Source organism: Monodon monoceros, unplaced genomic scaffold, assembly GCF_005190385.1.
Source record: "Monodon monoceros isolate NGI ecotype Baffin Bay Population unplaced genomic scaffold, NGI_Narwhal_1 Super_Scaffold_5, whole genome shotgun sequence".
Taxonomy (NCBI): Eukaryota; Metazoa; Chordata; class Mammalia; order Artiodactyla; family Monodontidae; genus Monodon; species Monodon monoceros.
The window spans coordinates 103,153,901-103,170,643 of NW_021703782.1; the positions used below are offsets into that span (position 1 = coordinate 103,153,901).

General features: G+C 36.4%; 1 protein-coding gene and 1 non-coding gene across 2 annotated transcripts in view; one reads left to right on the forward strand and one right to left on the reverse strand.

Moving 5' to 3' along the window:
* Positions 1–897: 897 nt before the first annotated feature.
* The window catches only part of PPP6C (protein phosphatase 6 catalytic subunit), a 32,133-nt gene continuing 16,287 nt past the window's right edge, over positions 898–16,743 (reverse strand). The window contains exons 2-7 of the mRNA XM_029203367.1: positions 15,876–15,971; positions 10,258–10,323; positions 9,099–9,240; positions 5,566–5,645; positions 5,174–5,383; positions 898–4,244 (exon numbers count right to left, since the gene is read on the reverse strand). Of these exons, the coding sequence (XP_029059200.1) occupies positions 3,996–4,244; positions 5,174–5,383; positions 5,566–5,645; positions 9,099–9,240; positions 10,258–10,323; positions 15,876–15,971 (843 nt within the window). The 3' untranslated portion in view covers positions 898–3,995. The remainder of the gene's footprint in view (positions 4,245–5,173; positions 5,384–5,565; positions 5,646–9,098; positions 9,241–10,257; positions 10,324–15,875; positions 15,972–16,743) is intronic.
* On the forward strand, positions 5,719–5,790 carry TRNAK-UUU. The gene has a single exon. It is a non-coding gene; the product is annotated as a tRNA-Lys (tRNA).

Genomic DNA, 16,743 nt, shown 5'->3' on the forward strand with positions numbered 1-16,743 from the left:
TTTTAGACACAGAATTTTAAGATTCAGAAAACCCAACTTGCTCAAGGTCACAAAGCTACAATAACCAATACTGCTTAAGATGTACTACTCCAGGATGCCCTAAAGGGGTTCACATTCCAGCTCTCTTGTGCAACCCTGGGCAAGTTACCTATGATCTCTAAGTGTGTTTTCTTGTCTGAAAGAAAAAAAAAAAAAAAGGTACTACAGTCATTGAGCCATAGTAGGGGTGACATAAAATAGGGCATGTACAGCATTTAGCTAAGTGTGCTCAATACAGGTTAGCTGCTATTACTGCCTGGCAGAGCTGGGGTTTTTACCTAGATTGATCCCAAAGCCTATATTCTTTCCACTATTCCATTGCCTCCATACAGTCTTTTATAACCCATTCCCATTTATATAAAAAAGCAAAGTGCTGAGAACAGTGGCTGCCCAGGGACTGAGTGGAATATACTTACACAATAATTATTTTTGTTGACACACGCACACAAAATTCATAAATTTCATGCATTTTTGAATTAAGAAAACATCTGAATGATCCAAACCAGCATAAGCTTACTATCATGAGTAATATGCCTTACGAAAGGCACATATTCACCAAGTGATTAACAAGGAAACAGAAAACTAGTAAGAGGGGAATAGGGTCCTTCTCCAAGCATCTACTGTGTTTGGTTTCATGCTAGGAGGACTTTCCAAATGCTTCTTTTTGGTGTTTTACTACTGTATATTTCATCAGCATGACTGCACAGTTTAAATACACAATTGAAAGAGTTGTGATGATCTCATGAAGCTGGGTTCTGGGCACTGGATCCAGGACGTAACAATGAACTGGAACACTGAAGAGTCAAATGCAGAACAAGAAAAGTTTCACTTCTGTTTACTAGTCAAGCAACTAAGTGAAGGAATAAGCATTTTTTAATTTTTAAATTGTGTTATATAAAATGCTAACTTCTTGTTGGGACAGACTGCATTAGATAAATTTTTTTGCCAAACTTCCTATAATCTTTTTATTAATTTACAGAGAGAATATAGCACCTTTCATCCAAAGAACTGAAGGTGCTTTACAAACATTAGCATTTAGAAAACAAGTACATTTAAAAATCTGGATTCTTGCTGTTAAATCTCTTCGACTCCAGATACACAATTTTTTGGAGGCTGATGGAAAGCAATTCTGTTTCTGACAACGGAAGAGGCTCAGAAAGAGTTCGGATTTCACAGTACAGGCATTTTCCAAAACCTGGTGCTGGGCTTACAAAGCAAAAACACACAAATCTTAATGCAAAGAACAATATTTCAAACCTTATTTCAAAAGTGAAACACAGGGTTTAAGACATCAAAATCTTCCAACAGTTCTAGACATCCGGACAGAGTAGGAGCTGACGCAGGTTGCATATTAAAGATGTGCTCTTGATCCAGGCTTTTTAGGATCACACCCAAATGAAGACATTTAGAGTTGTGAGATTTTTCAGGAAAAAGCATTAACCTAGGAAAAGCTAGCCAAGAGCATATCAGGAAAATGAGGAAAGGGGAGTAATTGGCAATTAAAAGTAGACAGTTCTCACTAGAGCCTAGGACATTTTATTAGAAACCAAGTATATCATAGGCAAATAAAAATGGTTATTACCCCCATTAATACAACATAAGGGATTTTACATTCAGCCTAGATACAGGGAATAACAGAGCCTCATGCCTACAAATCTATGACTTGCAAGTATTTTCCACCACATGATTACTCTATATAGTACATAGCCCTTATTTATCAGAGGGATCCAAATATTCCTTTTAGGCTTACAGAGTCCAATACATTCACTCTCTCTTCCCTTTACATGTCTAATAGTAAAAACTTTTTTTTCATGCAAAAAGCCATTATTCAGTTGAAGAGAAAAAAATCAGGCAAAACAGAGATGGCAATTAAGGAATGGACAGAATATTATTGGCACATGCCCAACTAGTGACAAACAAATGCAGTACACCATGACTTAAAAATAATAGTCACATTACACGGGTAACTAAAACAACTACATCAATCTAAGCTAAGGAGTGTCAAATGGGAAGGAAGGGCTGAGGGTTACCAATTTTATTGGTACAACTTAAATGCAGAAGAGAGAAAGCACTTAAATACAATTTATGGTAACAGAAAAGAAAAATACTGCAGAAAGCTGTTCAAAGACCACACCAAGTTGTCTGCATCATTAATTTCCAGTGTTTCACAATTAGTAAAATACATAGCTACATATCCCTGTAAGATAAAAATACCTTTCCCCCTGAATTACACTGGGGTCGGGGCAGTAAAACAAAGCTACTGACCCAACAGTTCAAGTGTGTGCAGCAAATGTCTTAGCCACTTCTTTCTTACAGCTATACAATTAAAAACTACACAAGGAGCTGTGTGGTTGGAGGAAAAAATCAAAACACTATTGTGCTCACTTAATAAAAGAAAAGCCCTGATGAAAAATTATGTGCCAAGAAGCTTAGACTATAAAGATTTTTATTGCATTTTTAGGTAACCTGGAAGTTCTTATCCTGAAGGGGGACAGTTGGTTTTCAAAACTACCTGAACAGATGCTAAAGTGCTTTATTAATTGGCTGGCTTCACAAAGATTTCCTGGAATGACAAAAATTAATTATAGTAGTAAAGGGATACCAACTATTTCATAAAATGGTTAATTCCAGCATCATTTATGACCACAATCATAAGAGACACTGGAACACTTGTCCTTATTAAGTGGACAGTTGCATATCAAGAACTGATCATCACAACCCTTTGGATATTCAAATTACTTACACAAAGCCGAAACATAGTATCACAGACCTTTACAAAAAAGGACAATTTGGTTTTTTCAACACTTTTAAAACTCTGCTTCAGATTACAGTTCACAAGTACAAGAGTCCTGACTTTTCAACCTTTCCAGTTGCAGTTAAAAAATGAACACTTTCTAAAAGTTAAGGTCAAGTGTTACAGTAAGAATGATTCCTATTGAAAAGTACATATATTTTACTTAATGATACTCATGATAGATTGTAAACTGGATTGATCACATTCTACTCAACTGGTATCAAATGAACACATCAGCATTACAAGTATTAAATGTTTTTCTATTACTAGAGAGGATATAAACCCAAACATTAATATGGCAGTTATTTCTTTAGGCACAGTTTAGTGATTTGTTTTAAAAATATATAGTATGGAATTTCAGTTGAAGTTTTAAACTTAATAACCAAAGGGTCAAGAACTCCGATTAGGAAAAAAGAAAAAAAGAATAACTTTCAGCTAACAATGTACACTGTTTAAAATTTCTAACACTTTAACCTATCTGGGTTTTATTTAAGATTACTTTATTAAAAAATACAAGGAATCTGAAAACAGATCAATACAATTATCTTAATGTACAAAGTCATAAGCTGTAGCAGTTTTTAAACTAAAATTTAAAAACACAACAAGGAGGGCAGCCCTTTAGACCAATTTATTTTATATCCATTTAAAATATCATCCAACAAAGGAAAATGAAGTTTACAGCTGGGACAGGTATACATAACTCGAGGCATTTGCAGTCCATCGTGCCCACTGAATAACAACTTTGCTGCTGAAATTTCTTAAAACTTACCGAACTAAAACAAAAGACTGAATAATACAAAAGGAGGAGTATTTCAGTGTAGTCTGTTCTGTCAATTGGCTTTTTTAAAAAAGGAAACATCCTGTTTCCCGTAGACCAGTAAATAAGCAAGAGCTACATGCAGCAGTGTGAGTATTAAGACATTTCTCAAGTCTTCTCAAATGAGTCCAAGGCGGGGATGGGATGGGGGAGAGAACTGATAGAAAAACATTGCTATAGACACCATAACAAACAATAAATTTAGATAATTTAAAATTTAAAAAAAAAAGGCAAGAGGCAGCATTTCAGCAGCAAAGTGCTCAATAAAAAGTATATTGTAGAGGGTAATACACGAAAGTTGGGGTAAGAGGGCAGAAAAATGGGTCAGCAGGATGGGCGAAGGCCTCAAAGGAAATACGGCGTCGTTGTCCTGGGAGGAATAACACGTTCTGAATCTGGAACTGCCCGGAATAACTTTGGTTCTCTTGTATTTACATCTTTGAAGACCATGATCGAAGCAATATTTCCACAACGATAACAGTAATTAGGAGCAGACCATACTGTTACCAGCTTCTCATCAAACATAAATTTATAGCCTTCATGCACTAGTTGGTGTGCTCTGCAGATGAGCTTTAAGTTGTTGATATGAACAAACTGCAATTTAGAAAGGTTTTGTTAAGTATCCAGCACATTTTTTAAAATATCAACCTACATATATAAGAAAATAAGCATTTAAATAAAGTATAAATCCTATAATTACTAAAGCTCTCATGATTATAGAATCCATTCTACAGTTATCCCCACTAATTTCCATAAGTTATAGAGCCACTTTGGCCCGAGTTATAGAAATCATAGTAACATAATTAGTTAGAAGTTTCTGAAAGAAAAGCATTCTGTAAGTGCTATCAGATATGAAACTAAGTTTTTATGGTTTAATAATAAATATATTACTATCAATATCTATCATTTACTGAGGCTTTAGTATGGTTCTTACAAAACTCTGAAAGAGATTTATTACCCTTCTCTTGCAACTTCAGGAACCAGAGGCTCAGACAGGATAAAACTAGCTCTCTGACTTCATTATGCTGGATTTTACTTCACCCTGTGGTGTATGTGTATGTGTAAGTGTGTGTGTATATATATTTTTAACTGAAAGTAGTTAATCTCAAAAATATTGCTTATTCACAATAAATACATGTCAAATCATTATGTTGTATACATAAAACTAATACAATGTTATGTCAATTATATCTCAATTAAAAATATATACACAAAGAAATATATATATTAAAAAGTTGCCTATCTTGCCCTTGTTATCTCATTACTTAATTGAAATGTTTGAAAGAAAAGGAACATTTATTTTACACATAGTACCAATGGATGCTAAAGGAGGTGCTTTTATTACGTGATCTCATTTAACATTAAGGAAAGACATACAGAATAAACTAGACAAGATATCTGATATCCATAGCCACCACAGTTTGAGTAAACTAGACTAGAAGTTTGGTATATATAGCCACCATAGTTCTTTATGTAGTCCGTTAGCAACCAACAAACCACTTTTCCGAAAATGCTGGCTTTACCTCATTTGTGACCTTTGCACCAAAAAGCCAACCTGCTCCTCGGGGACTGATTGCCCAAGTATCCACATCTTCAGGATCTGACCAAACCAGATCACAAAACGCTCCTTTATGAGGAATTTCCTGGTTCCGTTCAATGGTTCGAATTTGATCCAGTGTTTTGATATCAGGAGATAAACCACCATGAACACACAAAATCTGCTCATCTATTAACTAGCAAAAAAGGAAAACAAGGAGTTGAACATATAATAATAAACTCAGTCATATATCTAAATCCATCAGTGAGTGCTAATGATATCAATATAACTGAAATGGCAATTAGATAAAAATATGCCAAGTGTTACTGGCAGGAAAATACTTGAGCTTTTTTTTAAAAAAGATTTACATAAACTTACAGCTGCTACTGTGAGCATGTCAAAAACTTTGGTACAGTATCTCCAGGCATTAGCGTTTCCGTATTTGGTTTGGCACTCATCTATGAGAGAAACAAAGAGTTCTCATTAATGAAGTTCTGAATCTGCTGATAAAACTAAGGAATACAGGGGAGTTCCCTGGTGGTCCAGTGGTTAGGACTCAGCGCTTTTACTGCCGTGGCCCGGGTTCAATCCCTGGTCAGGGAACTAAGATCCTGCAAGCCATGAGGTGCGGCCAATAAATAAATAAATAAATAAAGTAAGTAAAGAATACATCTAATACTGGGACAACAGAAATTTGCTTAAACTAGGATGGCAAGTTATGATACATAGTTAGCCCTAGTAGGTCCTCCATGTAGAACCAGAAGGAGACCGGCGTCTAACTAGTCTAAGAATGTGGTCCTGCTTTTCATTCCAGAAGTGGCTCTAAGAACCAGCTGAAATTATTAGTCAAAATGCTATAATCAAGAAGAGTTGGGCTTCCCTGCAGGAGACACGGGTTCGTGCCCCGGACCGGGAAGATCCCACATGCCGCAGAGCAGCTGGGCCTGTGAGCCATGGCCGCTGAGCCTGTGCGTCTGGAGCCTGTGCTCCGCAACTGGAGAGGCCACGACAGTGAGAGGCCCGCGTACCACAAAAAAGAAAAAAAAAAGAAGAGCTAAATATTAATTTCACATAACCCAAAGCAAAAGCTTTTGTCTTACTATTAATACCGGGGGGAACTTCCTGGCGGTCCGGAGGTTGGGACTCCATGCTTTCACTGCTGAGGGAGCAGGTTCCATCCCTGGTTGGGGAAGTGGGGCCCCGCAGGTCAAATAAATAAATAAATAAACTTAAAAAAAAAAAAAATACTGGGCAATTCTATCAAACAGAGTAATGTATTTAATGTGACTACCTTATTCTAGCAGGATAATCAAACAAATTAGAAGAGCATGGATAATTCCCATTTCAACATTTTTCAGGCCTAGGTTGCCTCTTCTGAGATTTTCTGCAAATTGTGCAACTACATACTTGAGTTCCATTAAGTACCCCTGTAGTCATCACTAAGGACAAACTGCCAATCAGTTCTTACATATTCTCAGCTGAACATTCTCTCTGCTGTCTACAACAGTTAATAGGGTACATTATCTCTTCTCTCAGTTAATACCATGAAGTTCTGCTCTTTGGCTTCTTCCTTAATTTCGAAAAAAAATGGATGTATCACTAATTGCCCTAAGTACAGCTGAAAATGATACAGGATATAAGACTGTGGGGTATGGTCAATCCTCATAATTTTCTAAATTATATCTCTACGTGAGGCAGGGTCCTTATTGTAAACGTCTCATGAGACAGCTCTAACATTGAGCTCAGTTTACCAGTAGGAATCTTGTGAATTTTTCACCTTAACACGTAAGCAAAGCACTTGGTTCATAATAACTGCTAACCATATATTTATCAGTGTGAACTGAAGGCCCAATATAATAGCTATATATAGACATTTTTACTACTTTAAAATCAATGTTAAGTTCCATGATGACTAAAACTGTCTCCCTCCTGAGGAGCAGATGGGCTTCCTCTTATCAAACAAAACCATAGATGAACACTAGAGCACAGCTTGGGATGAAAAAAATTCAATACTAGATGTTGTGCTGTTGTCATTTTCTTCGGTCAAGGCATCTTGATTAAAATGTCCTCCTTCCTCTCCCCCTTTTACCTCTTTTGCCCTACACTGATATGTTGGTCAAATTCTGGGGTGTAATTATATATGTAACATTAATCTTATACAGTTGGAGCCAGTTGCTTTCACTGAGCTAACACCACATAATGTATTATCCAAAATACTGATTATTTTGCAAAAGAATCAAACACTTTTTATTCCAAATGATATTTGGCATTTTGTGAATGAAAATCTGAAGTAACTTCTAGAAAGGAGATAAATATTAGCCATCTAACTTTTCAATTCCTATTAACAGTATATCAACAATAAATTGTCGGGGAGTTCCCTAGTGGCCTAGTGGTTAGGATTTGGGGCTTTCACTGCTGTGGCCCGGGTTCAATCCTTGGTCGGGGAACTAAGATCCCACAAGACACGCGGTGCAGCCAAAAATAAATAAATAAATAGATAACAATACGTTGCCAAATTTCTCAATTTAATAATTGATAATGGCTGACAAAATCAGGAGTAAGAGAGTTCAGCTTATCTTTATAATGACAGAAGATAATTCAAAATATAAAGTCTAAAAACTAAAGGGTTATGAAATTAATACTTTCAAATCTCTCAATATCTTCCTTAATTGTGTTCAAGGAAAATTCTTATTAATAATATCAACAGGGCTTCCCTGGTGGCTCAGTGGTTAAGAATCCATCTGCCAATGCAGGGGACACGGGTTCGAGCCCTGGTCCTGGAGGATCCCACATGCTGCAGAACAACTAAGCCCGGGCGCCACAACTACTGAGCCTGCGCTAGAGCCCGCAAGCCACAACTACTGAAGCCCATGTGCCTAGGGCCTGTGCTCCGCAACAAGAGAAGCCACTGAAATGAGAAGCCCGCGCATGGCAATGAAGAGCAGCCCTCGCTTGCTGCAACTAGAGAAAAGCCCGCGCACAGCAACGAAGACCCAATGCAGCCAAAAATAAATATATATATATATATAATAATAATCTCTATAGTTCTGTTATCTACCTCCTTCAAAGACCTTCCTAACCTCATTTTGAAAAACTTTCAACCATATAAAAATTTTATAGAAGTAGCTATTTTGCTTTTAATGGCTGCATTCTATTTATGACCTGAGGTCCTAGTATTCTCTGGAGAAAGCACACAGATTTACAGTACATCCATCCAGTATAGTACAGTGCAGCTATAAAATAACATCAATGAAGTGAAAAGACTGATCACAATATTAAAAAACAAGTATGATCCCATTTTAGCTTGGGGTGTGTGTACACACGTATGTATAAACACACACACACATACATATATATAGGATAGGTTCTCAAACTGAGTGTGCAAAACATTCCCTTTCAGCAGATTCTAAGGTCCCACCCCAAAAGTGGCGCCTAGCAATCTACATTTTTAACAAGCATCCCAAATGATTCCAGTGAGATAAACTGAGGACTACACTTTGAGGCACTGATCTAGAAAGACATACACCAAAAAGTTAAAAATGGTTCTCTCAGACTAATAAGCTACAAGGATATACTGTACAGCACAGGGAATACAGCTAATATTTTATAATAACTTTAAAAGGAGTATAATCTGTAAAAATACTGAATCACTATGTTGTACATCTGAAACTAATATAATATTGTAAATCAACTATACTTCAATTAAAAAAAAAAGAATGGTTCTCTCTACATATCAATAGTCAGATTTTCAACTGACTGAGGGAAGAAAAGGAGTTAAAGGTGAGAAAGCGGAAAAAGATTATCTGTATTTTCTAATTTGACTATGAAAAGCACATGTATGACTTGTGTGGCTTTTTTCCCAAAGAGGAAGGTAAATCAATATTCAGAATCAGAGAAATAGAAGGTCTTACCATAAAATCCATACACCTGTGTAATCTGTCTACTCTCATGATTTCCTCGCAAAAGTGTAATACGATCAGGCCATTTAGCCTTTAGTGCAAGAAGGTAAGTGAAGGTCTCCAAACTATAGTAACCTCTGTCTACAAAATCACCCTGTAAAGTAAAAATTTACAGTTACAAACAATACAATAGCAACAATATTTTTAAAAAATTATACCAAAGGGCACAAACTCAAGAGACACAGCCCAAAATAACAAAAATGAAGAGTTACACACTGAATTATTTGGAAATTGGGTTTTAACAAAAAATTCAAATGGAAATAAATAAGCTGTTCCTACTAAAGGTCTGTGCTAGTCTTATGCTACAGGAGCCTACAGGAACCTGCTGTGCAATTCTCTCAAGGATTTTCCCTGCAAAACCACCATTTTTTCAATTCTCTGTTACCTACATTAATAAATGTTTCTAAAAGATCATGTGTGAATCAAAAAACTTTAAATGAATTTCAAAAATCTTTTTAACTGTATCAAAAGAGCTGTCAACTTGAAGAAAATAGTTTTTTTGTAAAAGGAATTACCATAATTATAACAGTATTCTACATTTAGCTTTGTATTTAACAACTGCATAAGAGGATATACTATTTACACTTCCCATTTATGTTTTACTCGGGCCAATATTAGACCAATAGGAAAACAGCTAAAAGATTAGAAAAGTGACCCAGAAATTTTCAGAAGGAAGGAAAATAACAGAAGGACTCAGAAAAAGTTCAACAGTAACATTATATTACAAAAAGAAAGTAAGCAAATATCTACCTTAACAGCAAATGTGTATATGTGTATATTAATCAATCCACAGATTAATAACAGGTGAAAATGAATGCTCAAAAAAAATCTGATAAAATAACAGTAAACTGAAGATTTATGCCTTAAACCTGTGGGCTATTTTACGGCCTAACCATTACTGAGGGCTACAACCCAGTCCTGTGTATACAGCAGTTTACAAAAGCAATTATTCTCAACTAGAGGACACAGCAAAAGGTAGAAAAGCATAGAATCACCTTTTCACGTATTTAGTGATTGTCACATGGCAACGAAATTATTACATAATTTACATGTAGTAAGTCAGATCCCTTCCATTTAAAATAAGTACTTGACATCACTGGTGTTTACATACCATAAATATGTAGTTTGTGTCAGGAACCTGACCTCCAGTTCTGAATAGTTCACAAAGGTCATAAAACTATAAAAGAAAGGCAATATATGCTGATTACAAATTCCTGTGAAGGAGTAAAATAATAAAACCGAGGCCAAACTGTATAAAGAAGCAGTTAATTAAGAGGACTTCAAATATTTACATTTATACAAAGAAATGAAGTGCAAACTAAACTGCCAAGCACACAGCTCCCAAGCCTTAAAAAAAAAAAAAAAGCACTAAAATGAAGCTCAGTTATCACTAAAATCATTCCTAAGTCATTAATGTTATAGGCAACCCCCTTTCAAATTTCTTTCATACTTCTCCCCATCTATCACTTGAGAATTTGAAATCATTTATCAGTTACCTGTCAATAAGCTAACCCAATCACCTTGCCCCACCTTCAGCATCTATCTTAAAGAGACAAAAGATAAGGAAACAAGTGGATAAGAATTTCTTTGGAAGAATGAATTTACAGGACACTTCGTAGTGTCGTAAAGAGCAGATCAACCTACCTTCTCACACTCTACTTTGGAAGATGTGTACCCTCAGCTTCTACAGCTGTGGAGAGTCTTCTCAATAATCAGTAGAAAAAGAATAGTATATTTCATCATATTCTACTTGACTGAAAATTTAACTGACAAAAATGTGCGTTTGATAACTTCAGTCAACTCAATTATCCTAATCCTACTTCCTGAAGTCACAATTTTTCTGAAAAAGGATTTTAGATTAAAGGAACTGACTATAATATACCATACCAACTACAACCAATAATTTCCTTCACATCTATCTTTTACACTTGAAAGTAGTATTACTACTTAAATTTCTAACACTTAAAACAGTACAGAAATCTTAGTCATAGTGAACAAAACTGAAATTTAAAGATTAACTACTGAAAGTACTACCCTTTGTAGCAATGTTTCATAAGTCTGAAGAGTTGTCACTTGCTTAAAAAAAAAAAACTTTAGAAAGTTTAAAATAAAATTTTCCTATCTTCTTAAAATTAGCAAGCAAACAAATGAAACAAATTCAGTCTCAGTCAACTGGTAGACTATTATTTATTCAAAATATATGCTGTCCATTTCTACAAAGTGGAATCCATTCCTTTGAAGGAATATACTTCTCACTTCCCACCCCACAGATATATATATGATGTGTGTATGTATATCATATATATGTATAAATACAATCACATACAATATGAGCAGTAAAAAATAAGTATATATATATAAATACACTTTCAGTGTATATATATACACATATACATATATGTGTTTGTGTTACTTTGGCCTAGTAACTCCACTTCTGTGACTATACCCTAAAGGCAAAAAAAAAAAAAAGTCTGTATAACATAAAGAAAATGCATCATAGCATCATTTCTAATAACAGAAGAAACAACCTTCGTAACTAACGTAAGGGAATATTAATGAAGTATGATCTACCAATTCAAAGACCTGGACCTTAGGCAGTCATAAATAATGATTATAATGGAAACTATGTAGCAAAGTGGGAAAATGACTAGGGAAAAGAATGGAACACAAAACTATACCTCTAATATAACTATACAATTTTGTCATGTAAAAACTGAGTATGTACACACTCAAAGTCAGGAAGGAAACATTAAAAAGTTTTATGAAACAATTGCTTCTATAAAAGTGTGGTGAAAGAGTGTCCTTAGACTTTACTACTGATGTCTGTAGAAACACATTCTTGAATAAAAGCTTTGTAAGTTTCCATTTAACTTATATATATTTAATGGATGATCAAAAATTCTGCTTTGGGGACCCATAGTTCCTACTCCATATTGGTAGTTTTTTCCAAAATTCTTTAATATAATAAATATTTACTGAAAACATATGCAGACAATTAACCTTGTCATACATTACTGGAAGCCCATCTCATTATTTCACAAATAATTTCTACCATCTATTGTATGTTTTTCATATCACACACACTCTGTAAATGTTCTCATTTTAAAACAAAACCAATCCCGAGAAGTGGATTTTATTCCATTATTAGAGGCAAGGAAATAGGTGGCTAACTCAGCAGTTTTTAAACTTTCTGGTTTCAGGACCCACTCATAGTCTTAAAAATTACAGGTCCCCAAAAAGCTTTTGTTTATACGTTATACGAATCAGTATTAACCACATTAGAAATTTAAAGTGTAACACATACCTTCATACAGGTATGTGTTACAAAAGGGAAGAGAATTTTAATAACCTTTAGAGATAATGGTGCATATTCTTCTTTTAATACATCAAAACTTGACAATTGGTCTCTTCTCAAACTCTGTTAGATAAGTTGGTCTAACACTTTGAGTGGGTAACACACTGGTTATTTGGAAAATGGAAATGACATTTCTTTATACATCATCAAAAAAATATTTGTTAATTTACTCACCTCATCAGAAAAGTCTTTTAAGTATCAGAAGCTAGTAGCCTCATGGTGGTAAACTCAAATTTTCTAAAATTCCAATATTTCACTTGAAAACTCAAATACTGTCATCAGCAACAAATAACGTCAATTGTTTTCCTTGAAGTGACTGGCTCACTTCGTTCACTTTTGCAAAACAGTTGCCAAATACCTGTAGTTTGTCATTCATTCTCTCAGGTAAAAACAGCGTTCCATTTAAAAAAAGAGGCTATTTCAGCAGGAGATGCAAAGAACTGCACAAGTACTTTTCTTTTGAGCAAACCATTTTTCTTTGATATGCAGTAGATGTGCTTTATGCATACTTCCTATTTCATCACAGGGACTACTCAAAAGATGTACTGAGGGGTCAAGAGTGCCAATTAATATTACTGCTTCATCATGGACATTCTTAAGTGATACTGGCATTTTATTTTACTGTACATGCATGCATACTGGTGAAAAATACAATGACAACCAGCATAGGCTGGTGACACTCCCTTGATTCATGCTGAGGCACCAACAGTTTTACCCTCAGTTGATTTTCTGCCAACTTACAGATGCTCAAGGGTCCACAGGCCATATTTAAAGAACTGAAGAGCTAGCTGAAATGGCTTCTTAAACAGCTGTTATGTACCCAAGCAGGACTTAACTTAAACCAAGCTCTGTCTGACACTGAAGTCTACAATCTCCTCACTAGATTATGTTGTTTCAATGCTTCTCAGCAACTGTATGCTTATCAACATTTCTTATGAGTTTATGTATACTCATAAACCAATCCTGCAATTCCAAAACTAGCCCAAGGGGAAGACAACTGTACAAGTCCCAAAAGATACACCTTACATTAGACTAGTCTGCAGACATTTAGAAGCTCCTCAAGTCCCATGCTTTTGATGAGCAATTGTTTTAAAGGGTCAAGTACAAGAGAAACACGGCTCAATTTGGTGGTAGTCTTAAAATAACATGGGCTGGGAGTTCCCTGGGGGCCTAGTGGTTAGGATTCCAGGCTTTCACTGACGTGGCCCAGGTTCAATCCCTGGTCGGGGAAGTGAGATCCCACAAGCCATGCAGCCAAAAAATAAATAAATAAATAGCATGGGCTATCGGGCACCCAAATGAGTTTCAAATCTCAGCTCTGTCCCTTAGTAGCTGTGCGAATTTGGGTTAATTCCTCAATCTTTCAACTCAGTTTCCTTCTCTACAAAACCCTACCTCATAGGAACCTTAAAAAAAAAAATTGACATGCAATATGTGAAGAAGTACATTATTAATGTCAAAACACAAGATAAATGAAAGTAAGAATTGTACATTTGACTGAAGGTATATATAATCTATCAGTAGAAGTGCAAATTTATTATCTGAATTAATTTTAGCAGTTTGAAGTTGTTCTAACTTCCTGACCTCTGATTATGACTGTAATTCATATTATTGAAAAGTCTTGGGGAATTCCCTGGCAGTTCAATACTTAGGACTCTGCACTTTCTGGGTTTTTTTTGCGGTACGTGGGCCTCTCACTGTTGTGGCCTCTCCCGTTGCGGAGCGCAGGCTCCGGTCACACAGGCTCAATGGCCATGGCCCACAGGCCCAGCCGCTCCGTGGCATGTGGGATCTTCCCGGACCGGGGCATGAACCCGTGTCCCCTGCATCAGCAGGCGGACTCTCAACCACTGCGCCACCAGGGAAGCCCAGGACTCTGCACTTTCACTGCCAAGGGCACGGGTTCGATCCCTGGTCAGGAACTAAGATCCCACAAGCCTCGTGCTGCGGCCCATAAACACAGGTAACCCCTCAATTTTAATATTATAATCAAGGGAAAGCATTACTTGGTTTGTTTCAGCTTTTAGAAATATGTTAAGGCACTGCTTATATTAATACCTTTTATGTTAGCAAAATACAAATATTTATTATACTTTTGGAGAGAAGTTACATGGAAATTAAGAAGAACTCCTAAGGTCTACTTTAGAGAACTAGAATTTTAACAGATTAAATATGACATAGTGGGGGCCTCTATTTAGAAGCTGATAACATACAAACATCATTTATTATAACCTCACACATCCAGAGAACAGACTGAAAAACCAAAAAGAAAAGAGCTAAGTAGTCAAAATAGAACTTTATGGGACTTCCCTGCTGGTCCAGTGACTAAGAGTCCGCCTTGCAGTGCAGGGGACGCAAGTTCGATCCCTGGTCAGGGAACTAAGATCCCACATGCCACGAGGCAACTAAGCCTGCATGCCGCAACTACTGAGCCTGCACGCTCTAGAGCCCTAGTGCTGCAACTAGAGAGAAGCCGGCAACGAAGAGCCTGCACGCCGCAACGGAGACCCAGGGCAGCCAAATTAAAAGAAAAAAAAAATAGAACTGTACTCATGGAGCAGCCCTCAATCACAACCAAGCTACACACATTTCTGCTCCTTTAGGCAGTCATAGTTAAGGTCCTGTAGGAATTCATAAATACTATATTGTTCACAAATATTATGTCTTATAGCCCCAACTCCATTGCATGCACAGAGCAGGCTATGAGTGTTCTGTTCAGCTTTCATTTCCCAGTAAAAAAGAAAAAAACTACAAATACACAGTTTTCTAACTAGGCTAAACACTGACAGTAAGAGTCTAAAGATGAGGTGTACCCCACCTGTCAATGCTCTGAAACTCTTAAAAACAAACAAAACCCCAGCAGATGAAAAAATGAACTGCCTTTCTCATCCCATTCTAGCACTGACTTGCTGTAAAATCATGCACCAATAATTTTATCTTTCTGAACTGCTGCTATTCTCATTCCCACTAAGGAAATGATAAATTTTCAATAAATTTCAATAAAATTTTCAATAAAATATGATATTAAGTGAACAGAACAGAAATGAACAGAATGAATAGAAAATTAGTGCCTAACACCAAAGCATCTGCTATCAATCATAGTAACTAGGAGCAGCCCACATTTGTATTTTATACCTCCCCCTGTCCACAGAGCAATAATGCTTCTTCACTTTCTAAGTATGATTTCAACAAAGTCCATGAATAATTTGACCACTGCTTTTATTCACTTTAACAGTAACCAGGAATCATTAATGTCACACAGACTGAGGCACCCTAGCCAACCACCAGCATTTTTTTTTAATATTTTGCAGCACAACTGGAAACAGACATGGACAGACAGTACAAAAGCTAAAAATCTCCGCATGAAATTTTACCTGTCCGTGTATGTCTCCACACACTGTTACTGGTGTTGATACTGGCTGGACATTTGACTCTTCCAAGAGGAGGTCACAAACATAGTCACATAGCCGCTGTAGGAAGAGAAAATAAAATGCAACCTTTTATTACAATATTAAAACTAAAGACCAAATGCAAAAAAGACAAGAACTAATCCGTGTATTATTCCACAGGAAAGGAAACTATGATGATTCTGGGATTCGATTTCTGTCAGCTTTTACCTTCCTTTCACAATGCCTATTCCAAAATGCAAACTCCCTGGCTATACAGGTAATAGGTTCTAGAAGACAGAGAGCTCTGCAAGGAACTGTAAAATGATGTTTTTCAACAAAAAAATGCAAAAGTCAATAATTTTAAGAGGAAAAGGTTTTTACCTGCTAATTTTTTTGTGTGTGTGTGGTACGCAGGTCTCTCACCCCTGTGGCCTCTCCCGTTGCGGAGCACAGGCTCTGGATGCGCAGGCCCAGTGGTCATGGCTCACGGGCCCAGCCGCTCCGCGGCACGCAGGATCCCCCCGGACCAGGGCATGAACCCACGTCCCCTGCATCGGCAGGCGGACTCTCAACCACTGCGCCACCAGGGAAGCCCTTATCTGCTAATTTTTAAAGTACATTGCAAACCACGCACTTACCAAATATGACCCAGCAACTGCATTCTTGGCAATGAAAATTTATGATCACGTAAAAACCTGTACACAAAGGTCCATAGAAGCTTAATTCATAAGAGCCAAAAACTAGAAATAAATCAGTTGTCCTTCAACAGTGAACAGTTAAATTATGGTACATTCACACCGTGGAATACTATTCAGCAATAAAAAACAAACTACTGACACATGACAATCTGTAT